Source organism: Trichechus manatus, unplaced genomic scaffold (genome assembly GCF_000243295.1).
Source record: "Trichechus manatus latirostris isolate Lorelei unplaced genomic scaffold, TriManLat1.0 scaffold00004, whole genome shotgun sequence".
Classification (NCBI taxonomy): Eukaryota; Metazoa; Chordata; class Mammalia; order Sirenia; family Trichechidae; genus Trichechus; species Trichechus manatus.
In genome coordinates, this window is record NW_004443940.1 from 30,620,686 (window position 1) to 30,648,252 (window position 27,567).

The window sequence follows — 27,567 nt, forward strand, 5'->3', positions numbered from 1 at the left end:
CACACTTCATGTCCCACTTATCACTCTTGTTTCCATGCATTCAGCGAGCATCTGTTAGAGGAGTGCCACCTAACGGATTGTCGCTGGGGACACAAAGGTGAAATCCGCTCTTGGGGATTGCACATTCTGGACTGGTGGATGGCGTGCCGGCTGCTGTGGGGAGGGAGCCTGGGCGCACACACACACCTGATAAGGCAGAGACGTATGTGGGAAGTACTGTGAGAGCCCAGAGGAAGGAGTGACCTGCTCTGCCAGGCGGGAGCAGGGAAGAGAGAAACCAAACCATTGGCGCCGAGTCAGGTCCAACTCGTGGCAACCCCACGTGTTTCAGAGCAGAACTGTGCTCCATAACGGTTATCAGTGGCTGATTTTTCAAAAGTAGATCACCAGGCCTTTCTTCCAAGGCACCTCTGGGTGGACTCAAACATCCAACTTTTTGGTTAGCAGCCGAGTGTGTTAACAATCTGCATCACCCGGCGACTCTAAGGAAGCTGTAACCAAAAATAAAACCAAACCCGCTGCCATCAAGTCAATTCTGACTCATAGCAACCCTCTAGGACAGAGCAGAACTGTCCCATAAGGTTTGGAAGGCTGTAAATCTTTGTGGAAGTAGACTGCCACATCTTTCTCCCACGGAGTACTGGTGGGTTCGAACCCCTGACCTTTCATTTAGCAGCCGAGCACTTAACCATGTGCCACCAGGGCTCAGGGAAGATATAGGGGGTTGTTTTTTCAGAGAAGGGGCCTTTCACCTGAGTCTTAAAGGATTTGTCAGACAGATAAGTATATTGCAAATTGATGGTGTGTCCACAGAGGTGCGAACGTTCGTGGGGTTTCAGACTGGCAGGTAGTTGAGTTTGGCAGCTGTTTAGATAAGCTTGGAGAACAGATTGGGATCGGCCTGAGCAGGACTTTGGGCATTATCGTGAGACCACAGGATCTGTTGCTTGTTGTGTCAGGAGTCAGAGTAGGAGGGAAACTGTCACATTCTTGAGGGTGTTTAGTTAATGATTAGAAAGTAGTGTATGAGCTTCAGAGGTGGGCGGGTTGTAGAACAGAGGCAGAGCCGGGCTGTGGACACGGCTGTGGGGAGCAGAAGGCCAGCTGTGTCCTTGGCCCGGAGAGCAGCAGAGAAGGGGTGCGGTGGTACAGTCACTGTGCAGTGTTTTCACTTGAAACAAAATTAAGACTATGAATCACACGTCACAGTCAACCTACAAAAACAAAACAAAGCCAGTTGCCATTGATTCGACTCCGACTCATCACTACCCCAGGTGTGTCAGAGAAGATCTGCTCTGCAGGGTTTTCAGTGCCTGGTTTTATGGTAGCAGATCTCCAGGCCTTTCTTCTGAGGTGCTTCTGGGTCAGCTCAAACCTCCAACCTTTCGGTTCGCAGCCGAGCGCGTTAACCGTCCACACCACCTACAGTAACCCCCCGTTTAATAGGTCACTTCACCAGCGATTCAACTGCTCACAGCAACGCTTTGACTCCTACAATAAGCCTCCGTTTAATAGGTCACTTCACCAGCGATTTCAGCTACTCACAGCAACGCTTTGACTCCTACAGTAAGCCTCCGTTTAATAGGTCACTTCACCAGCAATTCAACTACTCACAGCAAAGCTTTGACTCCAGTATTAATCAAAAAAGGGTTTCTGGATACCCCCCAAATTTGGATATTCAGTATAGTAATGCTCATAGTCTCCCGGCCTCACTTTTACTATCTTTTCTTCTTGAAAGCAGCAAACTGGCAGAAGGAGGGATGTTGGGGGCAGACTAACAGCTGATAAGACGCCCTGTATGTGAGGAGGAAGCCAGAGTTGGTTTTATTTTTTTTGGAAAGTGAACCAAAATACAGTGTGAAGCCCTCTGTTGTTCAGAAGCCTTGCTCACATGGGAAACCCTCGTGCCTCACCGTAAAACAGCGAGAGGAAGTACTCAGAGTGCATAGCTGCCGCCCTAAATGATCAGCAGACAGCCAGGCTGATTTATGCCCCCTGGTAGCGCAACGGTTAAGCGGTGGGCTGCCAACCTAAAGGTCAGCAGTTCGAACCCACCAGCTGCTCCGTGGGAGAAAGATGTGGCAGTCTGCTTCCATAAAAATTACAGCCTTGGAAACCTTATGGGGCAGTTCTGCCCTGCCCTATATAGTGGGTGTCGACTCAATGGCAACGGGTTCAAAGGGCAGGAAAGCATTTGTAACAGAGCTTCCCTTTCTATCAGAGGTGACATTGCTTGTATCAAGGAAAAATGGGTTTTAGAATAAAAAGCGTTTCAGTCTTAGAAAGCGTGCTTATTGAGAAGTAGTCATTTTCTGATAATTCTAGATAAAGGAGTCATTGCTGTGCTTTTTACCAAATTTAGTTCATAGAAGTTAATGATATTTTACATAAATGATGAGGAAAAGATGCTAGCTGAAGCTCTGATTGTGTTATTTAAGAAGGGTATTTTCTTTTTTTTTCTCTAATCTTTAAGACAGAGCCTGAAGACGTGCAGGAGACGCCCGCTCCAGAATCCACCTCTGGAAGTGTTTCAGCTGCAAATCTGAGTGTCGCCATACAAGATGAGGGCAGAAGTGACGGAAGCAATTTACCATCATCTTCCACCAACGAGTCTGCGCTTCAGTGCAGTGCCAGTTTTAAAGATGATGCAGGGGAAAACACAGCACTATTGGGTAAGTTGCTTGCAGATTATAAAACACTGTGATGTTCTCTGTCATAGAAAGACAGTTAATACACAAAATATACAAAAAAGCATAGATGAAAACCATCCATAACCCCACTTCTGGAGGTACCGTTTTAATATTTGGATGAATCCCTTTTCAGATGTTTTCCTGTGTGTATGCATAAGTATATATATAAGTTTTTAAAGGAAGTATCTGGGGTATTAGCGTTTATGTGCTGGTAGGTTACTTGCTTTCTTCACTTAACACATGAAGCTCTTTCTGTATCAATAAATATACTCATAACTGTTTATAGGTACATAGTATTACGTTTTGGATTTACTGTGATTTATTTAAACCATACCATAGGGTTTCCAGGGAGCAGCTGGTAGATTCGAACTGCCGACCTTTTGGTTAGCAGCCAAGCTCTTAACCACTGTGCCACCATATATTCCTATATATAGGATCATGTCATCTACTGAGAGTGAGCGTTTTCTTCCTTCCTTTGCAGTTGGGATGCCTTGTGTCTCTTTTTTCCCAATTGCTCTGGCTGCAGCTTGCAGTCGTCGTTGAGGAGCCGTGGTGATAGCAGACTTCCTGTCTTGTTCCTCATCATGAGCAGATGGCTCTCAGTCTCTCACTGCTGCCCTGTTAGCTGTGGATTTTTATAAATGCCCCTTAATATGTTGAGGAATTTCCCTTCTAAAGTTTGTTGAGTGTTTTCATCATGAAAGAATATAGGATTCTGCCAAATGCTTTTCCCTGCATTCTGTGATTTTTTTTTTTTTTCTTCATTCTGTTAATGTGATGTATTACATTGATTGACTTGTAGATGTTGAACCACTGTTGCATTCCTGGGATAAATCCTACTTAGTTATGGTCTATACTCCTTTTCATATGCTACCAGATTTGGTTTGCTGGTGGTTTTTTGAGGATAATTGGTTTTACTTTTGAAAACATATTCCAATACCACAAGTCAGAGCATGTCTTTTTTTGGTAGCGCCATGCCAATCAGCTGTCTTGCTGGTTAGAGTAATAGTAGAAAACGTCTCCTACTCTTATTCTGCATTTTAACATGGGAATCCTTTTACGTACTTCTCTTTGTTTATTAAATTATGACAGTTAGTAGATAGTGTATTTGAGAAAGATATTTATGTAATTTTCCTTGGTGACTGTTTCTCTGAAATGAGCTGTAATTTTAGCGTGTAACTTTTATTTAGTTTTTTCTGTAATTTGTTTCTTGAATTACAGTCACCAGATAAGTAACTGTGTTTGTGTAATTGAAGCTGGCAATATCCTGACTGATGTCGGGTGGTCTTTGTTGCTTTGTTTTAGAAGCAGGCAGGAGTGACCCCCAGCGTGGAGGACCCGTCTCCTCGTGCGCATTCCCACGGGCGGCAGGCGGCGTCGTGGACACAGCTCCAGCTTGAACTAAAGGACATTTTATTTTTTTACCTTAGCACATTGTTTGTATATTTGAAAGTAATATACATTCTTTTACTTTTCAGATTCTGGCTTGATATACAAAAGGGCTAAGATATTTTATTCTTAAATAGACTTTCTGAATGGTCTTCATCCCTTTACCTACTAAACTCGGTGACATGTAATAGGTTGTATGTTGTTTCACACTGTTACAGGGAAGATGACTGGGAAAGACACACTGACGTAAAAGACGGGTGGTGTTTCCAAACTCTGCAATAGCTGCTGTGGTACTTGTACAGACAAGATCACTTCTGTTTCTTGAGGATTTTTTAGACTAAAGCACATTTATTTTCGACTAGTTTGAAGTGGGATTGTGTAATTAAGTTTAGTAATTGTTCATGAGTTTTCCCTGGAGGAAAGACTCTTTTTTGGAACTATAAACTTGTATACCAGGTTAGAAATATACAGCTTTCTTGCACATCTGTTTTGTACATAGAGATTTCCAAAACAGAGAACATTTTCATGGTTTTCTATTTGGAATTTTGAGAGAAGCACTAGATGACTTGAAGATTTGCATTTTTCTGTTTCGTTATCTTATTTCTTGTCACACCTTGATGGGGAGAGGAGTTGGTCCGTTTTTTTTCCTACAAATAAAAAAAGCTAAGACCCGGTATTGCACAGGAGCATTAAGTGCTTTGTTGCCTCGTTAAGGAAATTGAGTAGGCATACTGGATTTTTAAAAATGATGTATATATGATATTGATTCCAACTACAATTTAATCTTTAAAATTAAACGGGTGATGAAGAATTTTTATTTTTGTTATTGTTGGAACAAAATAAACAAGTAACCAATTTTCTGGATTCGTTTTTAAGCAAAGCTAATACGATGACCTTGCTTTATCATTTTCTCTTTTTCTTCCCTCCCTCTTATTTGTTTTTCTTCCCTGAAGGTTAAAGGAGCAGACTAATGTCAAGCTTTTGGAGACGGCTCTTTGTGTTTTCTAGTGTCTAAGTAAATACACACACACACACCCCCACCCACACATACCCACACCCACCCTGCTCTTTCTCCTTATGAAGTACAGTCATTTTATAGAGTGTGAAATTGTAGTCCTAAACTATTTACTGTGTATATCTTACATTTAATTTTTGGGCAAAAAATAATTTTTTGAGAAAAAATTCATAGAAAATTATGAAGTTTATTCTTATAGCCGTATCTAAGGTATGAGGTTTTATATAGCTTATTTTTTCAAGTTATTTACTATATTTTGATTCTAGCCAGTCACAGTGACGTATTCTGCAAATAAAACAAGTGCTTTTACCGAGTTAAACTCTAAGGCCAAATTCAGCGTGAGGAGCAGTTGAAATAGAAAGTCTGTCTTAGTTTGAGTCCTTGGTTTAACAGGCAGCTTCAAAGTAGGTTCCCATGACAGCCATTCGCTTTGGAATCTACCTTCCGTGGTTCAGTGGGAACGGGAAAATATGTCTCTGATTCTGTACCAAATAGTTGGTGTTCGCTGTTTGTATTTTGAGAAACATATTAGGGAGAAATGTTTTAATGACCAGTTCTCCCAGTAGCTAATGGAGCTGACTTTTAAAAAGAACACTGACAGCTCAAGGTGAGTTATTTTCGGTAATTGCAGAAGCATGACCTCTTAATCAGCAGCTACAGCTTTCGTTAACTCACAAGTTTGAAAACTAAATAATAAATGAGAAGAGGCTGGAATAATACAGCCTCATCCCCAGAAACACAAGTCTTTAATAGCAGAAAAAGAATTTAGCAAGAGAAGATAAGAAAACTCTTCAGTACTTAGAGAGAAAGAAGTTTCCTTTAATGGAAGTTTTTTTCTGATAGACTAAGTATGATAAAGAAGGGTCACATAATTCTGGAATTTTTGCTGCAACTTTAAACTTGAGAAGATGCTGAGAGGATGGGGAATGTAGATGAAGATACAGTAGGAAATCAGACACATTTAGTTGTATTATTTATGGCAGTAATCATTTTCCTTCTGTAGCCCTGGTGGCGCAGTGGTTAAGAGCTCAGCTGCTAACCAAAAGGTCAGCAGTTCAAATCCAGCAGCCGCTCCTTGGAAATCCCATGGGGCAGTTCTGCTGTGTCCTGTGGGGTCACTGGGAGTCGGAATCGACTCGACAGCGACGGGGTTGGCTTGGTTTTATTTTCTTTCTAACAAATGTCATAAAAGTTGTTTGTTCATAAATAATGTAGGTTTGTTTTTTTTTTAGCTTTGAAAATTGTAGGCAGCTGTTGGAAAGAGGCAGTTTATCCGTGCATCTAAAGCACTGTTAGGCTCCCCGCCTGCCCCTTACACCTGCTTACCTCCCAGTGGCGTCCTGAGTGGCATCTTCTCAGTTTCCCATCAGAAAGCCACAGCTCCAGAGAATGTGAAAGCAGGGACTCGCCCAGCGGGCAATGACGGGCTCTCGCGCGCTGTCTCAGGGATCTTGACCGTACAGAGACTTTCCCGGAAGGTAGGTCCCCCGGCAGGCAATGACGGGCTCTCGCGCGCTGTCTCAGGGATCGTGACCGTACAGAGACTTTCCCGGAAGGTAGGTCCCCTGGCAGGCAATGACGGGCTCTCGCGCGCTGTCTTAGGGATCTTGACCTACAGAGACTTTCCCGGAAGGTCGGTCCCCCGGCAGGCAATGACGGGCTCTCGCGCGCTGTCTCAGGGATCTTGACCGTACAGAGACTTTCCCAGGAGGTAGGTCCCCCGGCAGGCAATGACGGGCTCTCGCGCGCTGTCTCAGGGATCTTGACCTACAGAGACTTTCCCGGGAGGTCGGTCCTGGCTGGCACTGAGGAATGATGACGATAAAAGGCCGAATTGCAGTGTCTCCATAAGCAGTTTGCTCTCCCTGGATGCACGATGACAAAATCTCCTGAAGCGAACCTTTGGTCTGACCTCAGTAATGCTGGAACGGAAGCTTTACGACTTGGTCAAGCTTTCCAAATAGGACTGGTCAAGAAGAGCATTCCCAAAGAGAGCTGTTCTTAAGGAAAAAATTTTCAGTGACCCTCGGACAGCACTGGGGCTTGAATGAATAAATAGTACCTCTCTGTGTACCTTAAGATATTGCCAAATCAAGACTGATAGAATCATAACAATAATAATGATAAGCCTTCAAGAATAGGTGTATTATACGATCCCCGGGTGGCACAGCTGTTATGCATTTGACTACTAGCCAAAAGGTTGGTGGTTCAAACTCACCCAGAGACATCTCAGAAGACAGGCCTGGTAGTGTACTCCTGAAAGGTCACAGCCTTGAAAACCCTCTGGATCACAGTTCTATTCTGCACACATGGGGTCCCCGTGAACTGGAATTGACTGGACTGCAGCTAACAGCAGTAACCGTCGCATCAGAATAGGTGTGGTCCCATTTGGGTGAAATACCTCGTGTAACCAAATCCCAGGAAGATAGTTTAGTTTGCCAGTCTCTTCTGTGCATATTAAAGTTTCTTTGCTTAATGAAGGCTGAGAATAAATCAGTATATGTGTCTATATGTATTCCTAACTAGAACTTGAGGTAATTGTTTTAGTCAAAAACAATTTCTTAGAGGCTTGGTGTAAACTCTTCTTTGTGATTTACAAAGCACAGGATGTTGGCTGGAACGAAAACAAGTTTGGTGGTGTAACGTGTTGTACTTGTTAGAAAAGTCCACGTACACCTTTCCCAGCTAATTTCGTTGTTTAAAAACAACTTGTCAGGATGTCATCTTCAGTAATACTGATGCTTGGATTACTAGTATAAAAGGGAAATTTCCCCAATGTCATAATCAGCTGTGTACCTAGATCCTTGCCCTCTTTCTGTAGAACAGTATAAACTGTGGATTGAAAAAAGTATTTGCATTGCATTCATTTAAAATAAAAAGCCAAGCCAATCTTCTTGATGAATTGTAGGCTTGTGAGCATTATGAGTCAATAAGAAACCTGGAAGACAAGTACTTCCTGTGGGTGTGAGGCTGGTAAACTCTCCCAGAGCCAATGTAGGTTCTTTAAAGCATCTTAGGGCTTTTCCTGCTGAGAACAGTAGTGGATTGCATAAAAAGCCCAGATACAAAATGAAATCAGCAGAACGTCTTCCTAGTGTTACAGGGTGAGAGAATTTCAACAAATACGTGTATTAAACTTCTTCCCATGAATTAACTTCCCAGATACCCTTAAAATGCTATTTTAAAGGGCTATCACTGAAAATATCAGTTTAAAATAGGTGTATGGTCCATCCTTCTCCATGTATTTAGACATTAAAATGTTTCATACATTAAAAATGTATAAAATAGTGACACATGCTGCTTAAAATTGTGTGTAAACGTATATGTACGCTAAACCAAAAAAAACAAACCCATTGCTGTTGAGTCGATTCCCACTCAGAGCGGCGACCCTATAGGACAGAGTAGAACTGCCCCATAGTTTCCAAGGAGCAGCTGATGGATTCGACTGGCCAACCTTTTGGTTAGCAGCCGTAGCTCTTAACCACTACGCCACCGGGGTTTCCCCCTATGTACTCTAGCAGGATAAAAATTTAGAGTGATATCAATTCTATAAAGTTGTTTAAATGAATAAAACAAAATTAAAGGGAATTGTTTGAAACAGAAATGTTTTAATATCCCAGATGATTTTCTTTTTCGAATAACTTCATTTTCAACCCTAAACTGTTACTTAGTGCCATCTTCTTTTTTAACAGGTGATGTGAAGATATTCAAGCTAGAAACTGGAAGTAGGAAATCCAGAGAATTCAAGGTGTTTGCTTTGTTTAACATGACAGTTGAATTGAACTCGTTTGATTCCATTTGAAAGGTGACTGCAGTTACTGAATCCCAGGATAACATAGGTTTGCTGTTTGTTTGTGTTTTTACTTTAGGTAAGCTGTCTTCTCTTAAACTGGTTAATTAAGAACCTTTTATTGGTATCATAAATGAAAATCTTGACTCAGTTTAGACAATATTTTATGTAAAATAAAAACTCCATTCTTTTGTAAGCTGTTTATTCAAAACAAGTTTGAAACTCCTTCCCCTTTTGAAGAAAACACCAAATACTGTGATCCTGAAATGATTAGAAGTGCATTACTCACACTTAGTACTGCTGCCAGATGTCATTTTAACAAACCACCTCAGTGGGGATTATCTGTGTTGATTTAGATATACCTGGTTTCTGCTGTGTTAGAGCAACATCGTTTTGACTTGCACTCTGATTATATAGGATTGACTTTAAATAAAGGAAGTAAGGAATCCGTTTATTAACTATCTTCCTTTGCGGTCATTTCATCATCTGAGAAGTTGAATTCAACTAAGTGACGTCATGTCTCCGCTTTCCTGGCTTTGTCCACTCACTATAAGCCACCTGCCCTCTGCTGTACCAAGTCTGTGCCCGTGTTCCCGCCTGCTGGTTCCCAGTCGGGTCTCAGTCTGATTCTCACGTCCTGGGAAGAGGCATGGTGTAGTTGTTTCTCACACTTTTTCATCCAGATTTCTTGAAGAGCTGAGGAGAGCGTAGCCCAGGAACGTGAGGGTGTATAACCCAAAGCTGCTAGCTGCAGGCCTGAAATGTAGCTTACATCCATTTTATCTTTAAAAGATTACATTGTAAGCTATACTATAATTGTTTGAATATAAAAAGTGTTTTGATGTAACCTTCTTAGGTTTTGGTAATGCTTTTAATTGGTTCAAAAATCCAAACGGTATTAAAAAATGTATGGTAAAATGTCTCACTTGATCCTTCACCTGCAAACATACACTTAAGCAGACGTTTTTATTAACTTTTCCAGGTCTGTATGCAAACCTGGGAAACCCTGGTGGCACAGTGGTTAAGTTTTTTTTTTTTTTTTGTTATGCAAACACAAAAGGTGTATTTTTGGTTATGCAAACACAAAAGGTGTATTTTTGGTTGTGCAAACACAAAAGGTGTATTTTTGGTTGTGTAAACACAAAAGGTGTATTTTTATTTCGCGCTGTTTTCACTTAGTGTCTCTCAGTGCCTGTATCATACTCTGTTGCGTCACATGGTATTCAGTGGTACCCACAGTATGTGTCTGAGTGGTACCCCACAGTATGTGTCTGGTTTGACTCACCCCGTAGTAATGGACATCTGCACGCTTCCAATCTTTTGTTATAACAAATACTGCTTCAGTATAAAACGTGATAACCTTATTCCCTAGGTGTTCAGGTGTATCTGAAGAATCACGGATAGGTAAATCTGAGGGTCAGAGTGTATCTGATACCATCCCGTAGAAAGGCTGCTAGAGTGGATGCTCCCACAGCACGGCACCTGTGTGCCACCTGCTTGCTCACAGCCTTGCCAGAAGAGGGTGTTATTAAATTGAGGGATTTTGCCAATCTTGAGATGAAAAAAAATCTGTATGGTTTAATTTGCATCAAAACCATATAAAAAGATGTGCATTGGAAGTTTTGTTCTACCCAGTCCTCATCTGCTCTCCTCTGCCCCCCATCCAAAACCAAACCCACTGCCGTCGAGTCAATTCTGACCCAGCAACCCTACAGGACAGGGTAAAACTGGCCTATAGGGTTTCCACAGAGCACCTGCTGGATTTGAACTGCCAACCTTTTGGTTAGCAGCCGTAGCTCTTAACCACTATGCTACCAGGGTTTCCTTACCCCCCCCCCCATAGGTACCTGTTAATAATTTCTTGCTTCCACTTCCAGTGTTCTTTAATCAAATATACAGTCTTTTCTTACACAAAAATAGCATACTGTGTGTATGCTCTTTTATGCTTTGCCTTTTTTTTTCTTTTTTAACAGTATGTCATATGAGTACTTGGAAATTTCTCCTCCCTCCTATAAAAGAAAAACTCGTTGCCGTCAAGTTGATTCTGACTCATAGTGACCCTATAGGACAGAGTAGAACTGCTCCATAGAGTTTCCAAGGAGCAGCTGGTGGATTCGAACTGCCGACATTTTTGTTAGCAGCCATAGCTCTTAACCAACCACTGTGCCACCAGGGTTTCTGGCCTCCCCCCTGTAGGGACGTAGTATTAGTTGTGCATCAAATCCCCTATTGCTGGAACCTTAAGTTTTCTCTAGTCTTTTGCCATTTCAAACAGTGTCACGATGAATCATCTTACACGGATGTCATTTTGTGCATGTAGCTGTATGTTCATCAGAATCCCAGCAGCGGAATGACCGAGTCAGAAGGTAACTGCATTTGGAACTCTGGGAGCTCCTGCCAGATTTCATCCATGGAGGCTGGATCATTTTGTAGTCATACTGGGAACGTGTGAGCGTCTGCCCCGCCCCGGTCTTGTCAGCAGTCTGCTTTCACGTATCTCAGGTTCTGCCAGTATGACAAGTGAGAAGGGGCTGAGCATCTTTTCATGTCTTAGGATATCTGTTCTTTAACTAGTTACGTCCTTTGCCAGATTTTTTCTCTGGGATTGTTGGTCTTTAAGTTACTTTTCCTGGGGTTTCATTTACCTTTACTTAGGATGGGGTTTTCATATTTTACAATTAATCTTTGCTCGATTTGAAATTTTTCCAGTGGGGAGTACAGCTCCTTACCTAATTTTTTAAACCTGCTCATTCCTCAGCACAGTGAGTTGTCTCTGCCAACTAGCTCCCTGAGCCTCAATTTACTTGTAATTGGGGATGAAAATATATAGCCTGGGGGAGGTAGGGTGGTTCTGGTAAGGCTCAAACGAGTGGGGCCGAGGGATCTACATTTGAACACAGCCCCAGACAATCCAGCAGGCGCCTGAACGTGAGAACCACTATCTAGAAAAGTGCTGAAAGCCGAAACTGTGGCGGAAAAGCCCCTTGTTTTATCCAACATAAAATGGCACTGCCCGCTTCTGTAAGTCAGCGTACTTGGCTGAGGTGCACTAAAAATTGTACCAAATTTCATGATTTAACTCATGTCACACAAGACTTTGGACTAGGTGGCACACTACTGATCTGAGATCACATTATTAGTGCTCAGACTGAGCCCATGCAGACAAGGCGAGAGGGTTGGGAAAAGTATCAGCACCTGCTCTGGTCCAGGCACAGTGCCCTGGTGGCACAGTGGTTAAGATCTGGGCTGCTAATCAAAAGGTCAGCAGTTGGAATCCACCAGCCACTCCTTGGAAACCCTATGGGGCAGTTCTTCTCTGTCCTGTAGGGTCACTATGAGTTGGAATGAACTTGACGTAACAGGTTTGGTTTTTTGGTTTCTGGTCCATGCACACAGAGAGTAGCATTTCCTTCTGCTGGAACGTGCCAGAGTTGTTGGATGCCATTGAGTCGGTTCCGACCCAGTGACCCCCTGTACAACAGAACAAAACGCTGCCCATTCCTGCGCCATCCTCACAGTCGTTACGCTTGAGCCCATTGTTGCAGCCACTGTGTCAGTCCATCTCACTGAGGGTCTTCCTCTCTTTCACTGACCCTCTACCGAGTATGATGTCTCCTTCTCCAGGAATTGGTCCCTCCTGATAACATGTCCAAAGTATGTGAAACGCTGCCATTCTCACTTCTAAGGAGCTTTCTTGCTGTACTTCTTCCAAGACAGATTTGTTCGCTCTTCTGGAAGTCCATGGTATAGTCAATATTCTTTGCCAACACCACAATTCAAAGGCATCAGTTAGACTTACCTCATAAAGAGGCCAGAAACCCTGGTGGCATAGTGGTTAAGAGCTCAGCTGCTAACCAGAAGGTAGGCAGTCTGAATCCACCAGGTGCTCCTTGGAAACCCTATGGGGAAGTTCTACTCTGTCCTGTAGGGTCACTCTTGAGTCGGAATCACCTCGACAGCAACGGGTTTGGTTTGGTTTTTTCTTTTTAAAAGGTAACCAGGATTCAAATGCCAGTCTCTGAATTCCCTTTTCCGTCTACCACACTCCTTCATCACTTAGAGTTGTCCCTCAGTATCCGTGAGGGATTGGGTCCAGGATCCCCCTCGGATACCAAAATCTTTGGATGCTCAAGTCCTTTATATAGTGGCGTAGTATCTGCGTATCACCTACGTGCATCCCCGTGTACTTTGAATCATCTCTAGATCACTTCTAATACCTAACGCTGTGGAAACACTTGTTACGCTGTATTGTTCAAGGGATAAAAATGTGAGGTGAACGATGTGCGAACACCCAGCGCTAAGATGGCGGAGGCCGTGAGGGGATTCCTACACAGCACTTCGCTTGCACGGATTCAGAGGGCTCAGCGCAGCAAATTCAAGGTTTGCTTTTTTGGAACTTTTTTCTTCCAAATATTTTCGACCCATGGTTGGCCGAATCCACAGATGTGGAACCCACAGATACGGAGGGCCAACTGTAATAATTATGAATGTTCATGTTGTACTGTTTTACAGTCTGACAGGAGAAAAATCAACATGCCAGGGTACTTCTGGCAGACTTAATCCTTATTGATCTGTTATCAGTGGTTCTTGAAGGATGCTGCCTGGCTCAACATCAAAAGTGCAGATTCTCAGGCCCTACCTCAGACCTGCGGAATCAGAAGCTGGGGCGGGGCAGGGATCTGATGTACACCCACGTTTGAGAACCGCTGTCCTGACTAGTGTTTTCCCAACATTAGGCCACGCGAACACTCAGCAGCTTTCCCTCCTGAAGCTGGCATCATTTCTGAGCATCTAAGATGTAGGTGCTGGTGGGGTCCCCTCTCGGGAGTTACTCGTTCTAGGGGGTGTGCTTTTCCAGACCACATTCCCAGCTGGATTCTGATTTAGCCCAGTTCAGGTCTTGCCTTCCCAAGAACACTGAAACCTGTGAGAGCTGGGACTCGACAGGACTGCCTTGGACAGGATGCAGTCTTACCACCTTTCCGTTGCTCTCTATTAAGAATCCTACCTCCTAAACACCCAGTGAGTTTTCCTTCTGACAGGTTTCCACCTTACACAGGTTCTACTGTATAATCATATTGCTGTTTTCTAAAAGCTCCCTGCACCCCTCCACCACAGTCAGTATATCACGATTCTGACAGCGCCATCCAACAAGGATTTGTCTATTCCTAGTGGTGACACTATCACTTTCTTCAGTTTTCCAGCCAAAAAATCAACTATTCCCTTAGAATTCAGCTTAGACCGGTCCCCCGGATAGTCTTTGCTATTTACAAAGCATCATACACACGGTATGGTTTTACATTTAATGCTGAAATAGGATATCATACCACCGTAAATATTTAGCATGATGAAAATCAGACTTGCAACAGTCCTACTTTTAAACCACAGATTAGAGTTAAAATCCCGACTTAATGGTGGAAAAGCATTGCGGGCTGCTGTTCTCGGGAAACAGCCGGCCCATCCCCTTTAGAGACAGCTTGCACACAGACATGGATTTACACTCAGGTTTATAAAACAGTTGCGTTTTGTGGTTTGCCAAGCGCCTTCAGAAACCTCATTTCCTAAAGATGGCGAGATACCAAGAAACGCTGTTAATACCAAAATTAAATCTGAGTCATACTTAACTTCCAGAACTTCATTAAAGAACTATTTTACATAAATAGGTTTATTACATGCATGGAGAGTCAACATTTTTTCAGTTCAGCAGCTCCTTGGCGACCTCACTCCCAAACCCTGTGTGTGATCCCTGCAAAGTTACTCAATCTTTGGGCCTGTTTATTCAGCATAGAAAGAATAATCGGTTGCTCCCTCTTCTCTATCCCGTGATCTGTACAGGTGGCACGAGCTTGTTTTAGTGGCAGAGCTGCTCATGGCTTCTTCACGATCGGGCCGGGCACCACACCTGTTTGAAAAGCAGGAAGAGCCGCCTGCTAAATGTACTAAGCTAAATGTCAGAGAATCTGTAGTTCCTGGAAGCTAAGTTGGGTTGATATACTGTCATACCAAAAAGCATTTTAATAATGAACTGTTTCTTTTCCCAAAGCTGATAGGCAAGCCAATGAGAAACTGAGAGGACTAAGCAGCACTATTCAGTGAGACTGGTCGAAGCTGAATTCTAAGGGAGTTTTTTTTTTTTCTAGTCAGAAAGCTGGAAAACAACAATGTTGTCGTTGGCACCATCACTTTAGATACACAGCATTGTAAATCTAGATGCACACTGCTCTTTCTCCAATATTACTAGATTGGAAATTATTTAAAATCACTAGGGTTGGTTTTCTTTAACTTTTGCTAAAGATTGGATTTGAAGGTAATTCCTTTTGAACAGATTTTCTCTATCAAGAATATGCTTTGGAAATACTGCAGTAAATGAAACAACAGAATTCATTATAAAAAGAACTTTAATGTAAGGCACTGTTGTCCAAGAGTTCAGTGAAGAATAAAGTCCGTACAATACCGCCTCACCCTGATGCTTCTCAAAACGTGTCAGCTGCCCCACTGCAGACACGGGGGTAAGAACAGCTCCCACGCAGCAAGCCATTTCAAATGGTACTCCTCAGTGGTGCTCCTGCCTCTCAAAGCACTAACTGATGTTTTTTCTTTGAAAAAAACTTTTTTTTTTAAAAAAAGACTAGTTTATTCTAATAACAGAAGAACTAGCAAATGTCTTCAGAGGATTAAAAGAACAACAACAGAAAACTGTACCAGCTATTCTGGCCTAGAAGAAGGTTTCTGAGCGTTCCCATGTTTTTGGAAGATTCCCAAGGAATACGCTCACTCTCTGGTCGAGTGAGTCCCCGCGATAAGAAGGGGTAAAGTTACAAGATGTCCTTGGTGCAGATGCTGCTTAACGAGAAGTCCGGAGCCGCCCGCGTAAATGGACTCGAGAAGCAAGTTTCTGTTGGCCCCAGAGGCTTTAAACCCCTCGACTTGGGTCACATCGAGGACAGTATCACAAATGCTTAAGAATGTCTTCATTTACTCTCATGAAATACATCAGCACTGGAACCTCAGAAAAACGGGATTCATGAATTCTCAGAATCCTGTAACGTGACTTTTAAACAAAAACAGCCACTCTGCTCTTCAGGGCTCACCTGCTCGTTTGCAGTGATGGTTTTCTGGGATAACTGTTCCTCCTATGGATAATTATCAACAAGACACCTCAAAGACACATTTTTCCAAGTTCTTACCAAAAATTCATCTAAAGGGAGGACTCATCCATGAAAGTAAAATTTTGCTTTACGTAGATAAAGTGTTGTTATATGCACTAGACCCAGCAATCCACGCAGGGTTTTAACAGTTTTGAAAATTAAACCACAGTATGGCTGAACAATAAATGGCATCGTTCCCACGAGGTATTACTTTGACATTTTAGCCTCAGAAGGGGCTTCCCCAGTATCCAACGTCTTCAACAACCGGAAGAGGCCAGCAGCTTCTCGTATCCTACTGAATTCAATACAGAACGCCTGCACTTCTATGAACAGGTCCTGCACATTAATAATTTTGTTGCGGATCAAGGACTGGAGGAAGACGCAAACGAGACGCACCAAACGATTCTGGAAAACAAACGGTGTTTTTGGTGCGTTCATTTTGTCGGTGTCATTCATAGAATTTACAAAAATTTCTATGACTCACCTGCATATATTTATCCTTAATTTGCTCACAAGTGGAGATGCAATTGGATATATAAAGGTGGATAAATTCAGGAGGTAGATCAACAGCTGTAGTTAGTCTGTTTCATTAAAAAGTCAGAAAATTAAGGCTGTTAAGTTTTATTTGCTAACATTTAAAAAATGACTCAGTATTAATCATAAAAAAGCAATTTCCCCTGGTCATTTGATGAAAATTTCCGATATATGACCCAATTGCCTAGTTTTAAGTACACTCTGGCAAATCAGCCTAAGAGCCACACTCATTCACTCACAAATGATTCTTCCCGTTTTTTAAGTCTGTACTTAGCACTACATGTCACAGTCATTCAACAGTTACTTTTTGAGCACTATGTCCCTGTGTGCTCTTGGCTAAAATATAAGTCATCGTCTTTTCCAAGCTCTAATAATACTGGCAATTATTATATTCATTTAAGTAATGCTTATTAAACTCCTGTTACCTGTTTAAGTGCAATGAAGGCAGTGTAGTGTGTCTGTGAGGAAAGTGTAAGTTTAGTTAACTAAGAAGTACAATACATAACTCAGTACTACAATGAGGGGTTTGCAGAAAGAGTAACGTAGGTGAGAAGAGTGGGGAAAAGTCTTTAAAAGGGCACCTGAGGAACTGAAACCCAAGGAGCCGTGCTCCTGAGTGAGGAACGACGCCAAATAAAGGCTCAGGGCTGCGCCAGCACGGCACGTTCCGGGAAAGGCAGATTTCAGAATCTTGAAGGCGAAAGCTAGCATGGTAATCCCCTCTATCCACTGCTTGCCTTCCACGGTTGCAATCAAGCAGGGTCTGAAAATGTCCAATGAGTAGGGTCCCGCCCGGGGACCCCATTCACGTAACTTTATTTACAGTATACTATTATGATTACTCTATTTTATTACTGTTGTTGTGAATCTCTTACTGTGCCTAATTTATAAATTAAACTTGATCATAGATGTGTGTAGGAAAAAACAGGATATATAGGGTTCGGTACTATCTGCAGTTTCAGGCATCCACGGGGCGTCTTGGAAAGTATCTCCCACGGTGAAGGGGGGACTATTGTATTTCCCAAAGGATTCCATGGAATGATTTAAGAAACAACAAAAAAACTCAACCAAAGTGGGGTGCAAGTGGGTATTCCATGCCCCCATGAGTCTGGAAAACACTGGGTTACATTAAACAGTGTTCCTTTACTGCAGAGCCTTTGTTACGCCAACATTCAGTATGAATTTCCAAACGAAGATTCACACATACTGCATGTTCTAACTTATGTGACCACAGAAGTTTCTTTATAAGGCAATGAGGAATGAATGAATGCTCCCAGGAACACTGCCACTGGAAGTCACTTGTGTGGGTCAGCAACCAAAGTTTAACACTCATGGCTGATACAATATGACAGGCATGGGGGGGGGGGGGATGACACAGAATACCAGGACCTTGTCCTTGAAACTTAAAGATAACCAGGGAGATAGAGTAATCCTGATAAAAGATGCAGTTATTCTTGGACTCAGTTCCCAATGCCTGGTAAGGTGTGACCACTCAGAGTTTAATCAGTCCAAAGGACCTGGACAGAATTTAGCCCAGAGAGCAGAGTGAGACTTGACTGAATACAAGTCTTAACCGAACAAGGAGAAAGCAGAAACAGCACGTTTTTAACAAGCAGCTAACCGGTTTTGCCAGCGAAAGCTGACAAAGTCAAAAAACAAGCTGAAAGTCGCATGCTTCCTCCCTCTCCCACCCCCGAGAGAGTGTACCCTCCACCTCTGCACACACTCTCCATCACTCAGGGTCCAGGCAGGCTTTTCTGAAAATGGTCATTTCTTTCACCAGTTGATTGGGTTAAAAGGATATCTTCTTTAGTACCATTTCAAGTAGGTGGAAATAAATCCAAAATTACAAATAGATGCTAAAAAGCAAGCAAAAGAAAGAACCTGGACCCACACCTCACACCACAGATGAAAACTAACTCCAAATGGATCAGAGATCTAAACGTAAGACCTGAAACCACAGAACTCTTAAAACACAGGGGTAATGCTTCGGGACCTAGTTGTTAGCAATGGATCCTTAGATGGGACGTTGAAGGCGTGAACAACAAAAGGCCTAACAGATAAACGGGACCTCGTGAAAATTAAAAACCCTTGTTCACTCAGAACTTTTATCAAAAAAGTAAATAGAAAACCTAAAGATCAGGAGAAAATTTTTGAGAACCATATACTGGATAACAATTGAATATCCAGACTATATAAAGGACTCTTAACAACTTAACAAAGAGACAAAAAAGATAAAATGGGCAAAGGACTTGAACAGACAGTTCATCAAACAGGATATTCAAACGGCCAGCAAGAACATGAAAGGATGCTCAACATCTCTAGTAGCTGTTATTGTGTGCCATCAAGTCGATTCCGACTCATACTTCCCTGTAGGGTTTCCAAGGCTGTAATCTTTACAGGAACAGATCACTAGGCCTCTTCTCCCGTGGAGCTGCTGGTGAGTTCAAACTGCCCACCTTTTGGTTACCAGCTGAGCACTTAACCACTGCGCCACCAGGGCTCCTTCATCAGTCATTAGGGAAATGCAGTCAGAGCCACAATAAGCTAGCACTTCACACACACCAAGATGGCTGTGATCCAAAAAACCAGAAAACAACAGGTGTTGGGGAGGCTGTGGAGAAAACAGGAGCCCTCATCCACTGCTGGTGGGAATGTAAAAGGGTGCAGCTGCTGAGGAAAACAGTTGGGCAGCTCCTCAAAAAGTTGATCATAGAACTACCATATGACCCAGCAATTCCACTCCTAGGTATATACCCAAAAGGCTTGAAGGCAGGGACTCAAAAACTGGTACGTGTACACCAATGTTCACTGAAGCGCTTTTCACAGTAGCCAAAAGGCAGAAACTGCTTAGATGTCCATCAACAGACGAATGGATAAGCAAAATGTGATACACACATACAATGGAATATTACTCGGCCATAAAGAGACCTGAAGTTCCGATGTCTGCTATGACATGAATGGGCCTTGAGAACATGCTGAACGAATCAGTCAGTCACACAAAGACAAACACTGTACAATCCCATTTCTATGAAATATCTAGAGTAAGCAAAGGGATAGAGACCAAAGACGATCAGTGGTTACTAGGAACGGGGGAAAGGCCTCAATCCTTAGGGGACACCAAGCTTCCATGCAGGTGATGGGAGAACTCGGGAACGGCTCAGAGTATGACCGAACAACATGATGATCGTCGTACACGTGCAGATTGTCGCAATGGCCACAGCTGTGTCACACAGATCTTTACAATGCAAAAACAGTGCTTTCGCTGAAGTTTAGCTGTTGGACACTCAGAATGGATTTGTCCACACAGTCGAGGAACCATATAATTTACCATCCAAAGACAGGACACCAAAGGTATGAGAGCGCAGGTAACAAACCTAAACCAGGACTATCTCAGGCAAACCCGGGCCTACAGCCACCCTATATAGAAACAATCCAGCAGGCTCCCGAGCTGACCTCCACAAGCCTATAAAATCCATAATTTACCTAGAATGTATCTGTAAGGAAAACAACATAAAAAGTGAGTGGCAAATAAGCCACGCAACACTGTACAGAGCATAAGCAATACACCGGCTTTCCCGACCCAGAATTCTCTCAGATCTCATGACGCATACTTTTCCATGCTACAGCCTTTCGTCACTAAGGATGTAATAGCTGAGCTTGTCCAGGGATAAAGAAGACAACTGTGTAAAGTAAATAAATTTTGGCCACTACATTTCATTTATGCTTCTACTAATGCTAAGTATGTTTGAAAGGCTACCGTCTCAGACTGCCTACTAAACAAACAAAAAAAAAAAAAAACAAACCCGCTGCCGTTGAGCCGATTCCAACTCATGCTAAACTCACACGCAGTGAACACTAAGGCTCAGGTTATCTCGTGACGGGCTATCTCAGGCCAACAGATAGTATCAGGAAAAAAAAAAAGGTGCTAGTTTTTCCTCCTGACCATTTAATCAGATTCTATATACGCTCACACACTGATCAAATAGAGAAAACTGGCAGAGGGAGACTTACCGATTTACAACTTCCATTGAATGTAAGGACATGTCCATATTGACTAGGACTGAAAAATACTCGGTTATCTGGCTCGACTGCATCAGTTTCAGCAACATTTCTATAGCCACTAGAGGGTTGTTCTCCACGAGATCAGGAAGTTTGGCTGGAGTCAGGCCAATATGATAAACAAGTTTGGGATCTTTTTCCAACTCACCCAGGAGCTAAATAACCAAACAAAGAGAGGTTCCTGAGTAAAATTAGAAATTCTTTCATCCCTGTATGCAAAAAAAAACAAGGATTTTAAACAAAAATTATAAAATTAGCTGTAATGAACCAACTTCATAAACGTCCTCTCTCAAACCCACGAATCATCATGTCCTGGTATTTTTTAATTTACATCTGAATTATAAAAACAGTGAATGGAAACATCTCAAGGCACTTTACGAACATGCTAGTGATTCTCTTCCTGAACATTAAACCAGACTCAATATTTTAACAATACTGTCCTGTAAGTCCTCTGTCGATTTTTTTCTATCATCTGTTATAACCAAAAATAATCTTAATTACCAGCTAGTTCCCCTGAAAAGCACACACCACAGAGAACCGAGGGACATCTGAAACAGCGGCCCAGCCCAGCACTGGCAGAGGAGAGCAGCTGAGAAGGGCGCAGGGCGGAGGCAGGAGATCCGCCTCTGCTCAACTCTTCAGTTTGCAGTGTTTCATGGCTCAAGTTGCGCTCACACTTTGTAATTCAAACAGGTACTCTCAAAAATATTTTCTTGTGCCAAATAAGTGCTTTTTCTTTTAAACGTTCTTATTCTTATTCCTGTCTATCTGTACGCACCATAGCAGACTGGGTTTCAGGACTGTCTAGTAAAGCAGAGTGAATGGAACTGCAAAGGTAATGACTCGACTTTGAAAATAGTAGCTCTGGTGGTAAACCAGGTTGGAGATGTTTCTCCCAATAAATCCTAATTTGAAAGTATGCAAACTGAATAAAATCCACCAGCCAAAAACCTTCCACAAGATCATCCTGGCCTTTCCCTACAGTGGGCCATTTCATCTTACATTTAAGCCACAGGGACTGTGTTTAATCTCTAATCCACCACTAACCAGCTGAGTGACCTGGAAACTAGTTTACTTCTCTGCACCTCATCTTCCTCCTCTCCCAAATGTCAGTCAGTCCACTCACTCTCAGAAGAGTTACTGTCCAGTTTCAACGTAACAATGTATGCGAAGTGCCTAGTCCCAGACAGCAGAAGCAGGCAAAGAAAGGGAGATCAGCCTATCCCCCTCTCCCAGAGTCAAAACCGGTCACAGATTCCTTCCCCAGCCAGAATAAAAGTACCAGAAGGGGAAGGTGGAACAAAGCTGCAGAGATCCAAAAGACCTTTGAGACGTCCTATGTGCTGGCTCATGTTGACAGTATTATTCTGTTGGTTATTTGTCACTTTAGGAAGAATAAAAATGAATAAACTCTTCACGTGCTAAAGAGGAGAAAATGCTTGCGATAAATACATACCTGTGTTTGCTGAGGAGAAGATAAAGGGCTTTTGAAGGCTTTGGCCATTATTCGCTTGATCTCTACACCAGTGCTGTTCTTAACACACATTGATTTATCCCACTGAATTGCATGGTCAGGCTCTGTTGGATTTAGCCACGCCAACTCATCCTCACAGACGTGGAGTGGAGGTGGAGGGCGAATGAACTCTGGCCGAAAATGGCCTGTAATGATAGTAATATCTGACTGCTTTTATCAGGAAGCTGACATGCGTACAAGTATACATTGCACACATTTCACTGAGTGAAGTACACTAATGCCTCTTTTAATAAGGATAATATGATAAAGCTCTCAAACTTCAAAATCAGAAGGAGCAATGATATAGAAAGTCAGGATTTCACTCAGAATACAAACGAGAAAATTAAACACGGACAAAACATTATTATGCCAGAGAACAAATCTGTTAATTTTTGAAGAGGAGAGACAAGCATCGCATCCTCTCGACAGTTTTAATTCAGGAATGACCACCACTTGGGAACAGAAGGGTACAACTGCTAGATTGGTGTTAAGTCTTCTGATGGGAAAAAGGAAAAAATGCGATTTGTCTTCGTTAAGCTTATTCTTAGTTATGTAACACTGTTCAGCGATCACTATGACTTGTTAGTGTCATATCTTTGCATCTTATAACCTTCAAGTAGCAAATTACATGGAGATAGAATAGCAGGAGAAAAAAAGTATAACTGGCTTGTGACATTCTCTAATGTATCTGGAGACTTGCATGGATCCCCATAGTCATAAACACCATATTCATTTTTACAAGACAGTAAAAGTACAACAGGAAAACGAAGTGACTCGAGACCTCTTAACAATTTTATTAACCAAGACTGGTCCCTAAGTTATAAGCCTACTAGAATAAATGCTGGCTGGGACCAATTTCACACCCCCCTTGGGTTCCAACCTAGGGCATAAGCTGGTTTATTCCTTGCATGGATCTGACCTCTTGCCAAATTTGAGACTATATTCTAATTTATCGAAAACTTTATTTTCTGGCAAAGAATCGCTTTCTTATACATTCATACTGTCTCTTCACTTATATCACCATAATTTGTATCTGAATCTCTTTTCAGGCCATTTATAAAAGAAAGAAAGTGTTTAACACTTCATGAGAATGGCCACTTAGGTGAGAAAGAGGCAGTTCCCATGAGATGGGGATGGCTGGACTCACTTATCTGAGGGATGTGCTTTTCACACACCTTGCTGGTGGCCCATGCAATTCAGAGTCAAATACTGAAAACGTAAATATTAAACAGAAATCATTACACGCCCCAGAGACCTTCAGGAACACTTGCGACTATCTGAACCTTTAAATAGTAAATCCATTTACATCCAAGATCTACTGTGAACCAAACGGCATAAAAAGTCACCGTGTAAATTTTAAACTTCTGGTGGCACTATAATCTGGAAAGGAAGTTCCTATCCCTAAGCAGAAAGTCGGCATTCATCATTAAAGCCAGAGAAACCTACAAAAGCATAAGATGCAACTATATTATTACAAATTCAGTAGGTATTTTCTTAGAATTAAAGTAAATCAACAATAATAAGACGAGTAAAACTTGAAAATGGAAAAGGTGATGACAGTGATATGATTCATAAAGGTATAAAAACAAGAAGACCATAGACTATAAAAACTGAGCCATTTTAGTAAAATCAGGGAATTTATATCTTCAGGTATACTGACAATTAAAAAAAAAACAAACAAAAACACCAACTCGTTGCTGTCGAGTCGATTCCGACTCATAGCGACCCTAGAGGACAGAGTAGAACTGCCCCATAGGGCTTCCAAGGAGCGGCTGGTGGATTCAAATGGCTGACCTTTTGGTTAGCAGCCTGAGCTCTTAACTACTGTGCCACCAAGGCTTCTTACCGACAATAGGTATGGTATTTAATAAAACACTCGATAGGTACATTTTTGTAAGAAGAAACTTCTACCGAGCCCTCTACTACGTTCTAGACACTGTACTAAAAAGGTTCATGTTAAACCCAAGCGAAGTAACCAAGAAAATAATGCGGTATCTCAGAAAACAAGTGACGGGGATGCTGATTCAAGAAAACCAAGGGTATGAAATTAATCCACGTGTACCTACTTTCAATAGGCGGTTTTGGTCCACTGACTAAAGCTTCTGTGATCTGAGAGGCGACCGAGCTGTCAAATCCAGAATTGGAAGAATCCGGGTCTGGGTCACTGAGAATACTAGGGAAGCTAGCCTTACTCTGGGTTGGCAATTCCGACTGGCGCTCTAGAAAAGGTTAAAATAAGAGACATTTTAAAATTGAGGACAACAGAAGAGTGAAAACACAAGGCATTACCTGGGGAAGATACCCGCAACACATATAAACCAAGGGGCACATTCAGTATATACAGACATCAGAAAACGCCACTGGCTGATTCCGACTCAGAGCGACAGCACAGAGGAGAACTGCCCCACAGGGTTTCCAAGCACAGCTGGTGGATCTGAACTGCCAACCTTTTGGTTAGCAGCTGAGCTCTTAACCACTGTGCCACCAGGGCTCCTACAGACATATAAAACTCCTACAAATCCATCTTTAAAAAAAAAAAAAAAAAACGAAAAGAACCCAACAGGAAAAAATGGGCAAATGATTTCAGTGGGCACTTTACAGGAAAAGTTTGAACATCTTAAAAGATGTTCAATTCCATTAGAAACCAGGGAAAAATCAGTTAAAACACAAGATACTATTATACAGCCTCCAGATTGGCAAAAATGAACAAACCTGACATAATCCAAGGCAGAGAAGAATGTACAGTAATAGGAACCTGCACACTGCTGATGCGTGTAAACAATGGCAGAGCAACACTGGAAAACAATGACATTACCTAGTAAAATTTTACCTGTGCATAGCCTTCCACCTAGAAGCAACACTTCTAGGAGTCTGTAAGAATGGTCAAGTCCATCAGCAGTGGAATGGATAGAGCTTGGTCTTCCACTGTGTGAATACACCACAACAGCAATAAAAAACCACCAACTACAGTTACAGGCACTAACATGGATGCATCTCACAACACCCAACAAAAAGAAAGTACAAATTTGGCTGTTTATGGATAACCAAAAACCTCATGGGATCTGGTTCCTTGGTTTGGAGGTTTAGGGTCCTGGTTTCACAGGACATCCTAGTCAACAGGCCTAATAACATGTTTAGTGCTTCTGTTCTACCTCCTAGTTCACTGCATAGTGCCTGGGGTATTAAAAGCTTGCAAGCCACCATCGAAAGCATGACGGGTCTCTGCCTGAAACAACCCAGGAAGGAGAGTCAGGACTAGGAAGAGGATATGGAATGTGTGGCTAACTGCCTCCGTGAACATCTGCCTCCTCTGCCGTGAGACCAGAAGAACTGGATGGCGCCCGGCTACCATTAGTGAATACTTTGATCAAAGATCTCATAGAAGAATCCTGATCAAAACAGGGAACATGCATAACAGAAATTCAAATTCTTGTGGACTCCAGACTTCCTGGAGCCAAGGGGGCTGGCTGAACCCCTGAAATTATTGTCCTGAGATAATCTTTAAATCTTAAAACCAAACAATAGTTTAGCTTAACTAGTAAAAATGTCTGCCTTGAGCATTACGCTCTTTTAGGAATGATCTATATGATAGCAAAGTGACAACAGCAACTGAAAGATTAGATAGGGACCTTAGGGGGCAGTGAGTTTATGTTAGTGGGGGAGGAACAACTCAGAAAAGGATAAGAATGGTTGCACAACTCGAAGAATAGAATGTGTATCACTGAATTGTACATGTAAAAACGGTTGAACTGGCTTATGTTTTGCTTTGGATATTCCTAACAACAACAAAATTTAAAAAAGAACACAAATTCCATACATATAAAGTTCAACAACTTGCAAAATTAAACTGTACTGCTTACAGAGACATGCACAAAATGGACTGAGAATGATTATCACAAAAGTCAAGCTCACAACAGTTGGTACCAGATAGAATGGGAGAAAAATACGGAGAACATAAATTCTTACTTAAAAAACAAAAAACAGACAAACTGCAACAGTAGAGAACAGAGGACTCCCTGAGGCTATCGCCCTGAGACACTTGTTTAAACCTAGAACCAAGCCTATCCTTGAGATCGCTGTTTAGTGAAATAGCAGAGTGGCCCGCAAAATAAAGCATATTACCCGTAAGATTGGTGCTCTACTTAAAAACCATCAGTAGGAGACCAGAAGGGCAACAATTACTCAAAAGCAAAGATGAGAAGATAAGGAGGCAGGGAAACCAGAGTACTGGAAACGGAACAAACAACACAATTCAATAGAATGTTGACATTGTGATAAATTTAACTAACGTCACTGAACAATCTGTGTGGAAATTGTCAAACATCAAATGTGGAAACCTAACCTGCCATGTCAACCTTCACCAAAAACTCAATAAAATATTACTTAAAAATAAAAGGTTGGTGATGGGAGGAGGAAACACACAAGGCCCTAGCCCTGACAATGCTCCGTTTCTTAACCTGCATGGGGGGTGGTTGCTCTCAGCTCCCTTCATTGTAATTCCTTAAAATATACTTGCATGTTTTAGAAAATATTCTATTTCAGATTTTGTAACGTTAAAAACAGAGGGCTACATTCCTAATTACCTGAAGAGCTACAGAAGTCAATAAAAGACCATCAACCCAATGGAAAAATGGCCAGACATGAAAGAATGTTCAACTTCATTTGTTTAACAAGAAAAATGCTCATTAAAATTATCTCAAGGTGCCATTTTTTCATCTCAGATTGACAAAGTTCAAAAAGACCACACACTGTGTTGGTCAAGATGTAAGAAAACTTTTTAAAATTGTATGGTAAACTAATAAGCAATATGTGTTTGTTAGGAATTTTTAATAAAACCAATGACGTGAACAGGCAAAAACTCTGCCTCTTATAGTTACTTATGTTTAAACCATCTGCTTGTTTTTTTAAAGTCAAGAAAATGCAAACTACATAATCCATAAACACACCTTTGGTCCAGAGATCCCATAGTAAGATCTCTGAATTTCAGGCTTTCATAGACATGATCTGGGCAGCTAGCTGCAGGGCAGACATGCAGAGTTAATTATTTACTTGCTTTTGGACTTGTGAAAATGAACGGGTCAGGACACTTCAATCTGGATGGAGGACAGTATGAGGCAAGCCTGGCCTCTGCCAAGATTCTCAATCCTCATTTAGTCCCAAACAGGCAGTCCTCTCCACCTACGCCAGCCGTTACTAACGTCAGACTTACAGATTGCCATAAAACCTACTGTATTAAAAATCTGTGTGCCCCCATGAGAATGCCCCGAGTCCTCCTTCCCGAGTGCTCCCCCATGAGAATGCCCAACCGCCGAGTCCTCCTTCCGGAGTGCTCCCACGAGAATGCCCCACCACTGAGTCCTCCTTCCCTAGTGCCCCCCATGAGAATGCCCCACCATCGAGTCTTCCTTCCTAGTGCTCCCCACGAG

At 42.1% G+C, this 27,567-nt stretch overlaps 2 protein-coding genes and 1 non-coding gene across 10 annotated transcripts in view; 2 read left to right on the forward strand and 1 right to left on the reverse strand.

The window, feature by feature from the left end:
- The window catches only part of RNF149 (ring finger protein 149), a 43,645-nt gene extending 31,230 nt beyond the window's left edge, over positions 1 to 12,415 (forward strand). The window contains exons 6-8 of one of the 8 annotated variants that reach the window (XR_002824567.1): positions 2,474 to 2,672; positions 8,787 to 8,963; positions 11,205 to 12,415. Coding sequence is in view for 4 of the 8 variants with exons in the window: in XM_023733964.1 (XP_023589732.1) it covers positions 2,474 to 2,672; positions 8,787 to 8,896 (309 nt within the window). In the remaining 4 variants the exon portion in view is untranslated. Of the gene's footprint in view, positions 1 to 44; positions 98 to 1,446; positions 1,567 to 2,473; positions 2,673 to 3,995; positions 5,860 to 6,326; positions 6,573 to 8,786; positions 9,339 to 11,204 lie in introns of those variants that run through there. The other 7 variants (XR_002824568.1, XR_002824569.1, XM_023733983.1 and 4 more) reach the window with 7 other exon arrangements.
- LOC111821156 (small nucleolar RNA SNORD89) lies at positions 6,899 to 7,012 on the forward strand. The gene has a single exon (XR_002824616.1). It is a non-coding gene; the product is annotated as a small nucleolar RNA SNORD89 (small nucleolar RNA).
- A 3,698-nt stretch (positions 12,416 to 16,113) lies between the features above and the next one.
- CNOT11 (CCR4-NOT transcription complex subunit 11) overlaps positions 16,114 to 27,567 on the reverse strand; it is a 15,285-nt gene continuing 3,831 nt past the window's right edge. The window contains exons 3-7 of the mRNA XM_004369311.1: positions 24,208 to 24,360; positions 22,085 to 22,287; positions 20,581 to 20,783; positions 16,517 to 16,613; positions 16,114 to 16,437 (exon numbers count right to left, since the gene is read on the reverse strand). Coding sequence (XP_004369368.1) covers positions 16,240 to 16,437; positions 16,517 to 16,613; positions 20,581 to 20,783; positions 22,085 to 22,287; positions 24,208 to 24,360 — 854 coding nt within the window. The 3' untranslated portion in view covers positions 16,114 to 16,239. The remainder of the gene's footprint in view (positions 16,438 to 16,516; positions 16,614 to 20,580; positions 20,784 to 22,084; positions 22,288 to 24,207; positions 24,361 to 27,567) is intronic.